At 31.3% G+C, this 18,198-nt stretch overlaps 2 protein-coding genes across 2 annotated transcripts; one reads left to right on the plus strand and one right to left on the minus strand.

Annotated features, from left to right (window-relative positions):
- Positions 1-1,196: 1,196 nt before the first annotated feature.
- Positions 1,197-3,500, minus strand: LOC134268691 (uncharacterized). The gene is made up of 5 exons (XM_062750933.1): positions 3,431-3,500; positions 2,817-3,119; positions 2,359-2,727; positions 1,716-2,117; positions 1,197-1,601 (listed from the first exon to the last, which is right to left on the minus strand). Exons 1-5 carry the CDS (start codon positions 3,498-3,500, stop codon positions 1,210-1,212), a joined length of 1,536 nt encoding a protein of 511 aa, XP_062606917.1. The 3' UTR covers positions 1,197-1,209.
- Positions 3,501-15,095: 11,595 nt separating this feature from the next.
- On the plus strand, positions 15,096-17,646 carry LOC134268692 (uncharacterized). Its single transcript, XM_062750934.1, has 4 exons — positions 15,096-15,140; positions 16,807-16,861; positions 16,975-17,289; positions 17,579-17,646. The coding sequence occupies exons 1-4, from the start codon at positions 15,096-15,098 to the stop codon at positions 17,644-17,646; spliced, it is 483 nt and encodes a 160-aa protein (XP_062606918.1).
- The last annotated feature ends 552 nt before the right edge of the window (positions 17,647-18,198 follow it).

An 18,198-nucleotide genomic window follows, 5' to 3' on the forward strand; every position in this document is an offset into this window, starting at 1 on the left:
TAATGGGTATTGTTTAGTGATGAAGTGCAGTAGTGAAAAATGAAAGTTTTTGTCCAGTTCAGGGCAACATACGCTATCAATTAATTGCAATAGCAGAATTTCTAGTTAGTTTTAGCTTTTATTTCCCATGCGGTGCATTTTTTTTTTGGGGGGGGGGGGGTCCCATATATTTCCATGTAAAACTGTAAAATGTTGAACATATTTTATTGTATAAATACTATAAAAATGGTTTGAACACAAGTTCTAAAAACTTACTAGTTTCTCACCATACAACTGTCAATATTTATACATAGGGAAAATAAGTGAAAAGGAATATTGATGTACAAACAAGTTTGTAAAATTGAAACATACATTTGTTACATAATTATGATAAATATATAATTATATAGATATATAGAGTGTAAATGTTAGGCAGTAATAATTAATTAAATCTTCCAGAATCTCTTATAAATTCATGAACTGACTGAAAAATATATTTATTGATTTCTACATTTTGTGACTCATCTCCCCACAGCAATAAATGACAATTAATAATGTTCAATTTGATATTTGGTTTCGTAAGACACAGTAAATCTCTGAATAGCTTTTCTCTAGCATATTGCAGACAAAGAAAAAATGATATGGGTCTTCTGATGTACCACATGAACAGTTAGGACTCTCGATAATGTTTCTAAAACATGGTTTTGGATCCTTATTGTGGTCACGCCGTATCCCGAGGGATCATGATTTTTACAATTTAGAATCTGCATTACTCCAGGATGTTTCAACACAATTTTCAGCTTTTCTGGCCAAGTGGTTCTTGGGAGGAAGATTTTTAAAGATTTTTCCTATATATTTCTATGTAGAACTTTGATTCCGTATTGTACATAGCTTGAACTTGAGAAGAAGATTTTTAAAGACTTATTCTTATATAAATTTCTCAACAACAAATCCTCATAATTAAGCTTTTATTTTGTCAAAATATTCATAAAATCAAAACCTTATTAAAAGTCATATGATATACAGGTACACACATGCAAATTAACTGTATCTAAAAAAAAAAACATTGTCAATTTTGTTTAAATATTGTTAGATTAAAATCTCGCCATGTTCCTACATCCACAGTAGTTTGAATATGAAAAAAAATTCGCATTAATTGATAAAGCAAAAAAAAAAAAAAAAAACATGGCAATGCTTGATCATGAAGCTCTTTAGGGCCTCGTTTTCAGATCAGGAAGTCAGAGTCCAAATGGACAGCATGGTGAAGAACAGAGTCCGGCCTTTCATTTTCACTTCTACTGTTTGACCGTATTCCAGACTCTTAATCAGCACCAGCTTGCTGTCATTAGTGAAGTTGTCATTTGCTGGTCCATCGCTGCGAATGGTATCTATGACTTCACCATCGACAAGTATCTGAAAAATGGTGTCCACCTGGGTTGCAAACAAATTGACGGAAATGAGGTACATATCAAAACGGGGCGAGGTGAAAACCCCAGAAACGGGGTCTAAGGCTGAACCCAAGTTTTCACGTACAGCTCCATTGGCAAACGGATTACAAAATTCTTGCTCACAAGACAAATGAAATTCCTTTTGAGTAGCTGTCACTACAACCACATTGGTTTCTGCAAATACAAAACATAGAAAGTTATCAAAAATACTTACATCATATGTAACTGCTACATGTATAATCTGTCTAAGTTCAAGCTTAAAAGAAAAAAAAAACAACTATGTCTTACCATTCAAATCAAAATACTTGAACACTGCAATAGATGTTTCATTTGATACCCGTGTCGTGTTGAAAGTATAGAATTGGTTCTGTATGACGTCACCCTGATTATATCTGGCCATAAATGTGTAGGAGTTTGAGGTTCGAGTAGAAACCGACAAGGTCGAGTAGTGAATCATCTTAAAACGGCCATCAAGGTAAGAGGCGTGAATGGCCGAATCCAGGAGACAGGTGGTCATGCTGATGACGTAATATCCGGAGCTAGACACGGTGTAATTGGTGTTCGCTGTGAAAGTTTGGGCAGTGTTAATATGTACGTCATCATAAGCTAGATGTTGCCATGGGCCTCCTTGAATCACAGTGCCGTCTGGGATGCTGGCATATAAGACTTCTTGAGGAGATTCCATTAGAGCTGAAGTAAAAGAAAAAAAGCTGGTTATATAGATAGAGTTATTTCGACCTTATCATCAGCAGTAGAGGACTAACATCTGAAGTCTTACCCCATAACCCGGCAGACCCGATGCAGTTCGAAAACATAATAGATATCGACAGAAGCTGTAAAGCTTGTAATTTTGAAATTTACATATACCTTCCTTAGAGTGTTACATGCAATTACTATCCGTCATGACCCTATAAAGTGTCTTAAAACATACTTCGCAATGAAAACAAGGTTAAAGTAGAGCCACTCTGCAGCGTGCCGTTGGCATGGACCGTCATTTCATCTCCCTTGTTCAAAGCAAGCACCATAGCATTCGCACCATCTTCAAAATGCCAGCTGTTGGCAGGCAAAATGTCATTTGTGATAGACCCCACCATGACGCCATTCTTCCGAAGTTCCATCATGACATAGCGATGGGACTCGGTTCTAGCCGTCATGTAGAAGGAGTAGTACCCAGTCCTTTTGGCTTTGAAAATTCCCGTGTTGTTATCATAGGAGTATCCCCTATTCATTTCGATGTTGTCAAACAATATCTGGCCTGGTCCGGAGAATTGCTTGACCCTACCCGTGAATCCCTCATTCACTGAAAAAAATAAAAAATAATATTTGATAATACGAAGTCAAGATAATATATAAATAACTACACTGTACATAATACAAGGAAGATCTTACACTCCACTTCTATAAAGACAGACGAGTAGGCTTTTCCATACTCTGTTGAGACTTCCAGTTCGTAGATACCCGTATCTGCAATGTTTCCTTCACATTCGACGCGTCTATATTGAATGAAATCCCTGATGCCAGTGAAGTCCGGGCCCTTGTCGCGACACCCCGGGCACGTTACGTTATAATTGATATCACCAGTCGAAGAGTGGCCACGGGGCCGTATGTTGTAGCCAACAGTAATATTTCTATATCTCGGACATTTTAAGGCACAATTTTCTTGTTTGTTGACTAATTCAAGAAGAGGAACACCTAAAAGGAAAAAAAAATGGTTTTAGAAATAAAGAATTTTTTGTACTGTCTTCATTGTTTGTTGTATATGATTATTGAGCGTTTTTTGTGTGTTTATTTTAAAAGATATGTTTCTTTTTTTTAAATTGGAATTGATGAAAGAACCTACGATAATCGTTAGAAGCCGTGAAATAACAATCCGGAGGTGTTATATAGTTCGTCTACAAAATAAAACAAAAGTTATGCCCCCTATGGTTACACAATTATGTATTTTTTTCTTCAAAAGTAGGTCAGAGGTCACAGTTGAGGTCAAATGATAAACATTTCTGTACCATGCAATGGAAAGGAAATGTCATACTGAATACTTATGTCAACTATTAACTTCTTTAAGCTACCCGCCATAGTTACGGGCAAGGCTAACGGTAAGTTTACATCAGACAGAGAGACATACAGGACAAAAACAATATGCCCCCCCCCCCAGGATTATTCATGCATGGGGGTATAAAAATGTATATATTACATTTTCCCATTCCCATCTATGTGAAAAATGAAATAATATTAAAAAGATATATTTCTGTACGACAATGTACGTGGCTGTATTTAAAACAGGAATAGAGCTAAATTTAATGCTTAAAGTTGCAAAGTATCAAAGATAGTATATTGCATGCGAGAGCGCTTGCATAAATTGAATCAAAGTAAATAATTTGTTTACATGGAATGTAAGGATACTTTAATGAACCATAAGTAACTAAATGTATCACGGTATTATTATTATTGTAATTAAAATATCATTATTATAAAAAAAAATATAATCTTAAAACAACATGACATACATAAACCAAAAACAAAACATGACATTAAAACATAAATTGTATTACAATAATGCAATATAAATATTTTTTAATTAATATAATAAAACTTTATATAAATTCAAATGTTCAGACCACTTCTTTTGTTGATTGCTAATAGAAATTACATACCGAGTTAAAGAGCCCAGAATTATGAAACATCGAAAAGAACTTCAAACTGAACACAATGGGTATAGTTAACATGGTGACCAATGTTCAGAATAAGTTAACAACTTTTCTTACCACCTTTATATATAAAAGGCAGATTGACCACGTGACAATAACTGATCAATCATTTTCCTTGTTGTATAATATTGATTTAATCAATTATTTTTTTAAAGCAGACTTACTCATTTTGACAGAAAAGAGCTTTCATTTCTATTTCTTTTGGAAAGGACATCTCACTACAGAAAACAACTTTAATGTCATTTCTTTTGGAAAAGGACATATAACTACAGGAAACAGCTTAAATGTCATTTCTTTTGGGAAAGGACATTTAACTACATGTTTTCATCAAACGTTAAAACCGTATGGATAAATTGAGCTCAAAGGCTTTTGAGAACTTCATTCTGACTAACTTGAAACAAGCGTATACTGTAATTTGAGAATCTGTGTTCCTCGCTAAAGGTAGGACACAATTCACTGTAAAATGTACTGTATATCACTGTCAAAAATTCCCCAAATTCAATTTTTCTGAAACTTTGATGTTTTGCTCTAGAATACAAAATCTCTCTTTATATTTGATATAAAAGAAATTCAAACACACTTTTTTGCCCACATAGTCTGAAATATGGCCTATTAGACCCCTGTAAGAAGATTTTGATGTCAGACATTCGACTTAAGAATGAGCCTTATTTTAGAATTATCAGTTGATCTATTGTAAATTTGTATAATACTTTTAATAAAGATAACCTTTTTGTTACTTTAAATCAGTAAGTGATATTGATACTGGAAAGTTTGAGTAAAATATTAAGTAAAAATACAACATACAGTGTACGTAGCGTCGGAATTAAAAATTCACATGTAAATATCCGACAGTTTTCTTAAGAGAAAATGTATGATTCAATTTTTACAAAAAATACACTAAATTGTTCGATTGAATCCTTAAATAAAATGTGCAAAAATAAAGAAAATTAAGCATTGGTTTCAGATATTTTGGCGATTAAAAAATTCAATAACAAAAAATACTAAACGATTCTGTAGATGGCGTAACAATATTTTACCTTTGTCCTCTTGATATGTCCTTGACCTGTGTAGTACATAAAATATGGAGGACTCCTTATACATGTGTTCAAATATCAACCCTCTACTATATATGAAACAAAAGTCACACTGCATTTTATAACAGACTGTTACATGCTTGTTCATAGCACTTAGCGTAAAGAAATTCCAAAATGCAAGCTCCCAAGTGACCAATATATAGGATTCTCTGATTGTTTCACAAAATATTACGCAAACATGCCAAAACTTATCATTTTTCTTCCAGGGATCATTCATTGTTGTCAATCAAGTAATTTTATTCATTTTTTCTCCAGTATTTTTGAAGAAATGGGTTAAAATAGAATGCACGGGTGTTTTGTCCTACATTAAGGAAAAAAGAAGAGTAGGTGCAGATCTAGAAGGGGTATAAGGAGGACAATTTAAGAAGGACAGACGGTGCCATAGGGAGTTATGGTATAAAATTTGATTGCAAAGGCTTCTTGAGATATATCCTGTGAATAAAAGTTTTAGAAACAAATAAAATTTTTGAATTTACGACTTTAACATTTGACGTTTTTGCCTTAAAATGTATAGGGGTCTACAGCAATCCATTGTATTTGTGGTATAAAACGTCAAGCGAAATGCATAGTCTTCTCTAGATATTGCGCGGAAACAAATGTGTTAAAAGACAAAATTTTAATTTATGACATTTATCTCTTAGTCATAGGGAATGGATTTTTAAAATGTCACTGCAAAAGCTCAAAGGCTTGTCGCGATATTGAAACGAAAGTGTTATGTTAGACAGATAGAACTATAGATGCAGACAAACGGACAGACAGCTAGACAGACGGACAGACCTAAGTTTTCATCTAAAATGTTAACCTCAAAAAGCTAAACATTTTATTTCTTTCCAGTTACAAAAACATAAAATGTTACCAGAAAAACACACAATATTGTTTGTATCCTAGAGAAGATCAGGCCCAGCAATTATTGTAAAAATGACTCTTTACAAGTCAAATATTATATTATATCAATCTTGAACATGTCAATTAAGCTATTATTGAATCTAAATATCTAAATTTGCTGATACAAATTGTTTACTACATAGTCAAATATTATATTATATCAATCTTGAACATGTCAATTAAGCTATTATTGAATCTAAATATCTAAAGCTGTATACAGATCTTATTATTAAATATCAGTTCTATTTATTTATGTTTTACTATTATATAGATTTTAACAACAGTTTATTATATATATACATTAACATGTATATACGAGTTTGACCCACTTAAAAATATTTTCAGTCATATATGGCGTGTGTTACAACGCGAAATGTAATAACAACGAAAAATGTAATTAACAGGGGTTATTACATTTTGTAATAAATACATAAAGTGAGGTGTTTAATAGGTAAATTTATTATTGTATTACTATTGGCATACAGAAACAATCCATTTCATTATTGGATGGAAAGAAAGAGAGAGAGAGGGAAAATTTTTATTTTTCCCTGTCTGCAATGCTGGTGATTTGCATGGAACAGTATGGAATCATAATTGTCAATTACCCCCCCCCCCTTCCCACCCCTCCTTCCCGCTATTTATTTACACCTGCCAGCACAAATGAATAGCTTTTTTTATATTCATTCTATTTGTCTTTAAGAAAGCAAAATCACACTGGTCAATACCCATCTAATCAACCCTGCCCACAAATATACGTGTCTTATTTGCAACACCTATAATTTGAATACATTTCTTAAACTGATTCTATATACATGTAGCTAATTAAATCTACATGTATACATTATGAAATTTATTAATTGTAAGGAATTGTACATATCAACTTCTTTTCCTTTTGCTTTCTTTTCTTTTCATCGGCCACTTCTCTTTTGAAAATTTTACTCAATCTGGCTGACCAAAAAGTTTGTTATTACATTTGTGTTCTTGGCCTTTGCTTAATCTCGACGCAAATGTAACAACGCAAAATGTAATAATTCAAAAATTGAGTTATTACATTTTCTGGCATTGATCTCGACGCAACATGTAACAACGCGAAATGTAATAATCCTTTAAAGGTATGTTGTTACATTTTGCGTTATTACATTCTGTGTTGATTTTGACGCAAAATGTAATAATGCAAAATGTAATAAGGCAGGTTATTACATTTTGCATTGTTATTACATTTCGCGTTGTAACAGGCGTGTTTTTGATAAGTTCAGAATAACTAAAATGAAAAAAAAATCCTTCTGTTTGTCTTGTTACTTTATAAAAATTATTTGGATTTCCCTGTAAATTACACAATTTCAATCAATGCGTTTTATAGATATTTGAGATTTCAAACATTACTAAAGTCTGATTTTTCGACTCCGCAATAAATATCAATAAATATCAGACAAAGGGTCTTTTTAACTATAGAAACATGAGGATATTTAAATTTATAATCGGAGAAAAAATAAACAAAAATAGCAAATATCACGTAAGTCTACACTTAATCTCGTATTCTAGCTTATTTTACATAATTTTTGAACAGTGAATATTATGGCCTTTAGCAATTATATTTCACAGATGTAAGTCCTTGCATAGGGCTTTCCGTAGTATGCAAACAATTTTGATCTTGAACTAGGAGTCAAGTCCTATCTTTTGGGTTGCTTAATGTTTCATTTCTTGACTTTGGGGTTTGACATACATTTGACTTGTGAGAAACTTTATTCTCCGCCAAAATCTGTCATAAGGAGTCATCGGTGTTTTACAAAGCAGCTTTTTTACTTTTTTTTAATTTTATTTAATGTAGATTTTGACAACAGTCTAAGAATATTTATAGTGAAATCCGATATGCATATCACATCTGCTATAATTATTGGTTATGTTGTTTTCGGATCAAGAAATTAAAGAAGAGGTTATTTAGAATTATAATGCATGGCATTGGTTAGCAAATTCTTGTGTGTGTGTTTGCTTTAAAAGAGTCTCAATTTAATGAAACTATCTATAATTATTAATTATATTTAATTGGAATTCAGGGTCATTGTGTAGCGAGGGATCTTTATTGTGTAATGATATATCTGTATTTCAAATAACAAATGAGTGGTAAAAATGATAGATGAAAAAGCGAATTAGAATGAAACACAAAAAGTGGTAGAGTGAAGTTAAAAATAAAAATCAATAAAAATGATTAAAATAAAGAAATGAAAAAAGGCATATTAAAGTTGTTTTTTATTTTTTTTCTGTAATCAGATAGATATAATAACTTTTGACACGGAAAAGTACATACTTAATAACTATGGATCAATATGCTATAAAAATAGTCCAAAGATATTAATAAAGTTAGTACTTTTTGAATTGTATTAAGATAAATGTAATGAAAACAGATGAGAAAATCATTTAATTTAACAACTAGTTGGAAAAACAGATAAATTGAGATTAGGGTTTCTCAATAAATTGGATATATTTATCAGTGAACATTAAAAATATCATACAACTTTATTAAGTAATAAAATGAAAGTACATCCGGGACGCGAAAACAAGGATTAACGTGACATTTATTATCATTTTATTTTAACTTGGTTTTCTTTCTTTTTTTTTGAATTGGAAAAATAACAAAACCAGTATGATTTTCTTTTCTTCACATATTTTCTCAGTAGAGGATTTCTGTTTTCAATATTTATGTAAACATTAGACATAACTTGAAAGCAAATAATAGCATGACCACAGTATACTACATTCTTTAAGGTTATTGCATTTTGCGCTATTTAAAAATTGCACTGAAGATAACGCAAAATGTAATTAAATAATATGTTATAAAACAAAATATAAATATTTTTTGATTGCGTTTATAATATGGGAAACACGCTTTACAAAATATTTTAAATAACTAAAAGAATGAGATAAACGTGACGTCTTATACGAACCAAAATAAACATCTAAGTGTATCATTTTTTCTAAGCACTTATCTATAAAGCATTATTTTAACTTTTGATTTGCATATTTCTGATAAACCAGTCTTACAATATTTCAAACCAATAACACATTAAATTTTTTATTAACAAATATTTACCATATGTCCATTAAAAGCTCATGATATATATGGTCGGCATGTGTGCATTGGTTAACAAATTAGAAGTAAATGTGTCAAGCGAGGAGGAGTGGGATGTTTTCTTCGTATGTTTTCATTGTATTACATGGACATACAGAAACAATCCATTATATTATTGGATGAAAAGGGGAGAGAGAGAATTTTGTTTTTCGATTGTCTGCTGGTGATTTGTATGGAACAGTATGGAATCATAATTGTCAATAAACCCCCTTACATTTACACCTGTCAGTAAAAATCAAATGTTTTTTAGATTCACTGCATTTGTCTATAAAAAAAAACCACACTGGTCAGTACCTCCTTCCGCGACAACCCCGCCCACACACGCACGTTATTAATTTGCAACACCTATATTTAAATACATGTATTAAACTACATGTTTGTAGCTAATCAAATTCAATATATAATAAAAACCATTTATTGTAAGAAATTGCATATATCTATATTTTTCCTCTTATTTTACTGTCATAGGCCACTACTGTATTGTAAATTGTACTCAATCTGGCTGACTTAAAAGTGTTTTATTACATTTTACGTTCTTGCCTTTTGCTTAATCTCGACGTTAAATGTAGCAACGCAAAATGTAATAATCTAAAAATCATTTTATTAAATTTTGCGTTGATCTCAACTATAATAATCCTCAAACGTGTGCTCTAACATTTTGCGTTATTGCGCTATGCATTCTGCGTTGATTTCGACGCAAAATATAATAACGCGATATGTAATAATCGAGGTTTATTACATTTCTAGTTGTTATTACATTTCGCGTTGTAACACTTCATATTTTTCTTTTAAATTGAGTTTTAATATGTTTTGCAATTTAGAATATCCCACAATGAAAAGTAAATATAATTGATTTGCTGATGCATGGAAATGCATGGAAATAGAAAAAAATATTTAAAAATAAACACCACCAAGTTGTGTCTTAAGATATCACTAAGATACATCAGGCTTAAATGAAATTATTGACATGCAAGTTGATGAAACAAGAATAACATGCCGTCTCGTTTAAAGTCATCATTTTGTAAGTTCCATGGTCAATACAATGACCATGTCAGCAAATACAATTTATCATTAAGTCAAATGCTGACTGAAGTTTTTTACACTAATTGTTATTCCATTATTTGTACGTTGATTTGACGCCGGCTTTTTCTGTTATTTCATAATCATGGCAAAGAGCACACGGCGGGTGTGACCGGTCAGCAGGGGTTGCTTACTCCTCCATGGTACTTGATTCCACCTCTGATGTTTCGGAGATCCGTGTTTGCTCTACTCTTATCTTTTATTGTTTTATGGAGTTTGAGATTGAATACTGTTGGTTACCTCCATATCCTTCTAGAAACAATAAATTTAAAGAATAATCTAATTGATAACACGTCCCCAGTTATTTTTAAAATAAATTTTATTTTACTTTATTTTTCGTAGAACTATAACTATATTTAATATTTCTTAAAATTGGGAGTTTTGTTTAAATGATGCTAGCATATAACACTTTTAGCAAAGATAGTCACATTGTAAGACGACAGCAAACCATAGAGAGTCCTACAAATATAATATCACTATTACGCTTTCTGTGATGATCTATTAAAAAAGGACAATTTTTCCGATGACATTTTGCGTAAACAACCTATTAAGTCTTTCGCTACAAGATGTCTTATTTATCAGATCAACCGTATTAATATACTGCACGTGCGGGAAACATGGTATTAACTGTAATTTGGATTTTATGTTGATTGTTCTTGATAAGCATCAATCTTTTAAAAAACGGTTTATACATAATAAACAATAAAGTTTATTGTGTACTATTGGTCTAATCATAAATCTTATTCATTAGTGAAGAAATCTGGTAAATCTGGATTTTTCAATCAGATTTAAAAAAAACATATTAAGAAAGTGCATGTTAGGGCACAAAAAGACTGACTAGGCATACGCTTAAGCACTTTTAAGACGAGACGCAATTTTCTCCGTCTGTTAACAGAATTTAGGTTTTAAATTAAAGACATGATACAACATGTCTGCAAATGATAATACCAATTTCTTTAGAATACGAAATTTTAACATTCGGAATAATATGTGTAATTGATTATATTAATTATTAATTGCTACTCAAAGAAACCAATAGTGCTATCCTTTCTTTAAAATATTTCATACGTCATTCCCCTTTACGGTAGCACTTTATTTCTTTTTTAAAACTGAAACAATTCCTTGTTTTATCAACATGTTTGTCAAAAGCTTGACTCTTTTAATGAGTCATAGATAAAGCACAACTGATAGATATAAACTCCAGGCGCAGGTTTCAAAAGGAGACTGCTTCATGAGTCTTTGGAGTTGTCCAGTTAACAATTGGATCATTGACTTGAATGTCATCACACTTATCATTATAAACCTTTGCTCCTAGGTTTTATTTAACGTCTATGTTCCAGTTTATATCCATATTAAAATCGAATGTGTCAAGGCTGTGATATCTTTAAATTTAATTTGTCTGTCGGAAATTTTAAATATGTTAAAGATTTTAAAAACTGGGAAAAAGAATTCAATCAGAGTTCCACTGAAATTAAATTAAAATAATGAACCCTATTCAAACAAAAACAATGTTGTTACATGCTTAATCAGCTTTGACTAGTACATTTTGCGGTGTATTCTTCTTAATCTTTACTTTTGATTTTTTGAATAAAGAGTGATGAAAATTTTATTTGCCTGTTAGCCGCTTGATTCAATAATTTGAACATACCTGTGACACTTCTTTGTCATATTTTGCCAAAACTTTTTAATATTTTGGTCTTTGGCTTTTACATTTTTAAGGTATAATTATTGACGAAAGTCCTTTTATTTGGATAATAATATTTTTATCTCTTGACTTTGCAGTTTGACTTGTTATTGAGAAACTTAGATATTTTCAACAGAAGCTGCCATACGAGGGCATTAGTGTTTCACAGACACATCTTGCTTTATGCTGTAACTAAATATTATTACAATTCACCAGCACTTACAATAATTATAATGTTGTTTCTTTAGCTGAACTTCAGGTTTTAGCTCTCAATAAGATCAATTTCTAAATAAACTGACATAAATAATGAATTTTTACGTCGATTTTATTTGCGAATTCGGGTCAAAATGCTGTTTGTTAATTTTTACGTTTTAGAATTTTGCAAATGACCACAGGTTTGTTTACATTTTCTTATTGGTATTTTATTTTTAAGAAAAAAAATTTGGCGGTTGAAATGAACTCGAAAATTTGCTAAAAATTTATATACAGCAAAATTTTTAGGATTTACGGTATAGGTTTATGATACAACACCCTTGTTGTATTATATACGAAATTCGTACAGTGTAGGGACGTCATCATGGATTTATTAATAAATGCATAATCAACCTATCGTTGGGTCAAATATTGACCAACATATTTTTTATAAATTGAAAAATTGTTTCATCCATGTTTTCATACTAAATTTGATTACCTATGACTGTAAATACCGGATAAAATACTCGATAGGGTCCACGATGCATGTGACCAGAGGACTGGATGGACACTCAAAGAAAAAAACCTAGTTCATTTAGCTAGTGTGCCTCTAATATAAGCATTTTTCGAGATGAGCTAATAATATTTCTGCTTACTGGCTAGGATAACGAGTAGTGGACTGCGGAGGTAAAGGTACTCATAGATGTATACCTAGTGAGATTTATTTATAAATTCTAGATTTACTAATCTTATTTAGAAATTAATATACCCAGTGCATAGAAAAACTACTTTTCATGTCTTGATTGTTTGGACAGTAAATTAACTGGTCTGCTAAAAAACTTTTACTTGTTATTTGTTTCAGTGAGGGGATGCTTAGTCTTCCTGGGCATTTGATCCCATCTTATCCAGTGGACTGTGTTTCATGCGGCTCTCAGACTTGTATTGTTTGTAATTTGTTTTACTTAATCATTCCCAATGCATTATCTTTTCCTTCTGCAATCTGCTATTATAAAGCTTAAAATATATCGTTGTAATGAAAATATTTTCGGTCAAAATGAATTAAATAATTAAAGTCAATTTTTAATTTAATCCACTAACACCAACATCAGTGGTACATGAGGTACAGTTTATAATTAAATCGTCATATTTATGAAAAAAAAATTAATACATGTAATTAATTGATATGATTAAAACAAACATAAATGAAAGGCATATGCACTTTGGTACAAAGTACCCGGGTATAACAATAAATTAAACATACAATGAGAAAAGAAAGGATAGGATGATGACATTTCAGTTTTGGAGGATAAGCAGTCTCGTATATGTTAGATATGTTTTTGTTTTTTTTAAATTCGTGGCTGACTTAATTGAGAAATCTCTGGGGTGCTAAATATTTTTTTTTTGTGTTTATGAGTTGTAAGTTTAAACAACTCCGCAGTCATATAATTATATTATCCGCAGTTTTTCAAAAATAGCCAAACTAGAATTCAGAATTCAAAATGAGTGAAAAAATGTGCAAAAAAGGGTTCATCAAATTATTTTATAAAGAAATGATTTTTTTTAATTTTTCATTACAAAAAAGCATTAAGTTAGAAATAGTCATCAAGTCAAATTTCCAAGTTTCTTAAAATGACTACATGTACTGCATGTCCTGCTTTCTCGATCATGGTACATTCTTTTTTCTTCAAAATCATGTATAGTTTCATGACATTTCATTAATGATTTCAACAAAATACGTCTTGTTTAAAATTATTAAACAAGAGAATTAAAATGAAAATCAATGTGATAGTCACTTGACAATTGGTGCTATGTCACGTGGTCATTTTATTTTGCATAAATTCAATAATTGTCACTTACTTTGAGTCAGACTTGCACGTCGACACAACCAAGATGGTTCTTAGAATACTTCCCACTTTTATGTCCACGGTGGCGATGCATGTTCTTCACATGTTCACGATTGATTTTCCATTAAAGGTAAATTCATCAGATTTTTGAAGATTTGTTACATGAAATATCTTTATTCATGAATTTATTGTGTGATTTTCTATGTAATGTTAATGTCAGACTATCGAATTTATCACAGTTCACTTTAAATTCGTATTATTTGAGTACTATATTATTATGTTAAAAACAATGTTCTACCGCAATATCTTAACTTGATTCTTTACAATTCAATTAATCCTTTTAAAACAATTGAGTATAAGCTAATTCTTAAGTAAAACTAAATATGTTAACTTATATATCAAATGCTACAGATGGCATAGGTACTAGTATATTTAACATGCCATTATTTTATGTACTCCTGATGGACAGCAATGGGAGTTAAAGCATCAAAACAAAAAAGAAATGATTTTATCAGAAAAGAATATAGACAAACAATTTTAAAAAAAAGAAAACATAAAAATGACGATTCTAACAATTCGTTGATAAAAGCAAAATTCATTCCCATTGAAATTTATTCAAGAAATTAAAAAATAAACAGAGGAAAGATCTATAGTGCCCATCGAAGAACTTCGTTGCTGTCGTTTGGACGAAGCACGTTGAGGCCAATGATTTGACGGTTTAAGAAGGCGACATTTTTTATGATCTTATTTAAAATCCAGTGAGGGGTAATAACGGCGGGGATAATGGTTTCTTGTAAAATAAACAAACACATGTTGAAAACAAAAGAATATATTGAGACACATATGATAGGGTCTGCCGTCATAAAACATACTTATGTGTGAGAATGTTCTCAAGTCTGAGAATTATCTCAAATCCAAAATTCTCAGACTCAGCGGTCATGATAAAAATTTGAGAAAAATAAAAATTCCTTAAACTCTGTTTTATTTTCAAATTCAGCTGAGTAATTCTCAAGAATTGAATTGAGATTTTTTTTCTGAGAATTCTATAAGTTTTATCATGGCGGACACTGAACTCAGAGAAGATGGGGCGAACCAAAAGATGGCAAGAAGATATTTGAATGTTTGTAGAAATACTAGTAGATTGAGAAACTGCGTACGTTCGCAATAGTAATTTATGCAATTTTCAATCGGGCGCATTTTAAGCTGAACACGTACGTATCGTAAATAAGACTAGGCCATTTTCAATCTAATATTATGCGCGTTATGTTCTAATTCATTTCACTCAAACGAACATAAATCATTTACAATCAAAACAAGAACACTAGTCTATATAGGAAATGGAAGCGCTTGCTTGCCAGTATTTATTAGACGTATACATTTACAAAACACAAGTCTTCAATGGTACCGATTCTCTACCTTCCTTCTACAATATATCAAAAATATAATTAATCACACATAACAGTACAAAATGCATTTTAACACAATGCTTTTATATGTCCTCAATTCACTGATTAAAAACGTAATATAATGCATGTATGAACACAATTATGCTTCTTCCCTCCCGCCCAGGAAAAACCATAGATAAAAAACAACATCGATTTATGTTGAAAAAACTATGGAAACCTGTAAGTCCGCAGCAATTGCGAGGTAAACAAAATGAATGGCGGACTCAATCTCACAAACTTACGTACGTATCATATATTATAATGTACAATTAATCGACTAGTTTAAGTAAAACCTATGCAAAAAAAATATAAGTTAGAACTATCTGTAAACACATTTCGACTATATGTAGCTAATATGTACCATTACACAACAATTTTACATTTATATCAAATTTTACATAAAATTATCTAGAGTGACTAAGCAAATTGTTTCCCATCTTTGACAATTAATCTGTTGTGTACAATACTTTTAATTTTCTTGTCATGAAAACAATTACTTTCTTTATTAAACAAAATACTAGTAAAATGTTGAAGTAAGTAAGAGGGTGGGTGGGTGGGTGTGAATGTCGCAAAACAAAGCCTTCGAATGAGTTAAAATCGTGATTAAAGTGAATACCTGTTCACCTGTTCTACAGGTATCGACCTTTTAATACTGACCAATAGCTACTGTCGCTATCATTAAACAAAAATACGTGTTCCTAGTACATATGATAAATTAATATATCAGCTACAAGCATCGGGTAATACACCTGACTACTTTTTGTCACGGGTGTCGGCGTTGAATGGGGACACTTGTTCGTGCTGTTAAACTTGCATTACCTTTGTTTTCATTTTATTACAGTTATGTTGTGTTTGTTTGTTTGTATATTGCACTACTTAAAAGTGTCTTTGGTATCTTAGTTTTCTGCACTGGAAAAAGTACGCATTATGTTTTGTCCTACTGGGTGATGTATAGCATACATTCGTGTACGCCGTTTACAATTCATCACACTTAGCAGTAACTAAGTGACCGTCTCTATTAATAGGGGTCTGTAGAATTTTCAAGAGGTCGATCAAATAGGCAGACTAAGTCTTTTTGTGGCTATTAGATCTCTGCTACTTTTTTCAAAACTGTAGTTTCTGTCTGTTAATTTTTTCACGGGGTTACTGTCACTGGCATAACTTAAAATTATCTAACTGTAAATGGGATATTTCTGTAACATAAAATGTTTATCTATCATAAAAGTTTTTTTTTTTTTTTGATTCCTTAACATAATTTTATTTTATGATTTTTTCAAAGTAATACTCTTCTTAACTTTTAACTGATTTTTTTTTTATTAAAAGGATGAGATATTTAAAGACCCTTGTTTCCATACGCAGCAACCGTCAAATTATCCACGTAAGCTGTGCATGTTCTTTTATCTCTAAGATTATTCGAAATTTTTTTTTAATAATTTTTTTCTTACATTTCATTTTATTTTGTATCCTGTTTAATTATACCTGTAATTTTAGTGCTTCCATTGATTACTGTGAACTATCCAAACAAATCCCTCAATCTTGGCCGGAGCTGCGAAGTCTGCTGCCTGAAAGATGACACAGCAAACGTCGACTTCTATCAGACCGACCCAACACTCACCGATGAAATTAAACTTTATCGCTTTGGCGAAGAAGAAGCTCCAATTCCTTTCACTATAATTAGTGAATATCCGTTAATTCGTCGAGCCCATTTCAAGTTGCGTGACTACCCCCAAGGCGACTACGAGATTCGAACAATAAACCGCTACGGTTCGACGTCTGTGAAGTTTAAGGTCCTTTATGATTCCTCAGGTAACAGATGATTCTACATATAAAAGTACAGTTGAACTTCGGTATTTCGAACTCCGATATCCCGAATACCATGGGTATGTCGAAGTGATTTGGTAGTCCAAACAACATATTCTTTAAGTATTTAACCTTCGAAATCTCGAATCGTCGAATATCTCAGTCCCATCAGGTTGTAGTTAGCGTAAGAGATAAAATGAAAATAATACTCTAAACATAGAGAATGATCTTTAATACTTGGGTTAACAATCATAGTTTTTGTAAATTTTTCATGTTTTTTTTTATTTTAATACAGAGGCTGCTGGTTGCACTTCACCCCTGGGCTGTAAGTTCAAACGCCCCGGAAGACAGATTGTCAGTTAGGTACTGAATTTATTGATTCATTTCTTTTACCTCTCATATACTACTGTACATGTATGTAGAATGCACATTCATTTATTACAGATCTTAATATCTTAAGTCATTGTTAAAAAAAACTTTCATTTCAATTTTGATAACGAGTGGAAATACATGTAGTTCATTAAGAACTTTAGTATTTTAACCTTATTTATATTTACATGCATTATTAAAAAAATATCGATCCAAGTGACTCGATGTTGTGTTTAAGGTATATTATTGTCGGTAGGGAGAGGACAACCGAACATTATTTTTCAAAGATATAGCCCCACGCAACCAACCGTATTTAAATCTAAATTTAAATAAAAGAGTTGAATATGAAATTAAATATGAAATATGAATATATAAATGAAATAAAAGTGAACATTTCTTTTACAGGACCAGCGGATGCTTCATGGTCACCATTGATCATGACGCCATTCAGTCATTCAATGTGTAGCAGAAAAAGTCTCTAATAATAAAATATTGTTCTTTCCTGAGATATTTATTTATTGTTTGCAGACCGTTACTCCCTCCATT

Source organism: Saccostrea cucullata, unplaced genomic scaffold (assembly GCF_032062105.1).
Source record: "Saccostrea cucullata isolate Sc308-1 unplaced genomic scaffold, CSIRO_AGI_Scuc_v1 ctg1426, whole genome shotgun sequence".
Classification (NCBI taxonomy): domain Eukaryota; kingdom Metazoa; phylum Mollusca; class Bivalvia; order Ostreida; family Ostreidae; genus Saccostrea; species Saccostrea cuccullata.

What these genes read in the sequence shown, in the direction of transcription:
- LOC134268691 (XM_062750933.1), bottom strand. Translation starts at nt 3,500, where the DNA reads ATGGCGGGTAGCTTAAAGAAGTTAATAGTTGACATAAGTATTCAGTAT. An exon ending in TGTCTTTATAGAAGTGGAGT is followed by an intron (nt 2,728 to 2,816) that starts GTAAGATCTTCC and finishes TATTTTTTTCAG; the next exon opens with TGAATGAGGGATTCACGGGT. An exon ending in CAAGTATTTTGATTTGAATG is followed by an intron (nt 1,602 to 1,715) that starts GTAAGACATAGT and finishes TTGTATTTGCAG; the next exon opens with AAACCAATGTGGTTGTAGTG.
- LOC134268692 (XM_062750934.1), top strand. Translation starts at nt 15,096, where the DNA reads ATGGCGGACACTGAACTCAGAGAAGATGGGGCGAACCAAAAGATG. An exon ending in ATGGGGCGAACCAAAAGATG is followed by an intron (nt 15,141 to 16,806) that starts GCAAGAAGATAT and finishes TTTTATTAAAAG; the next exon opens with GATGAGATATTTAAAGACCC. An exon ending in GGTCCTTTATGATTCCTCAG is followed by an intron (nt 17,290 to 17,578) that starts GTAACAGATGAT and finishes ATTTTAATACAG; the next exon opens with AGGCTGCTGGTTGCACTTCA.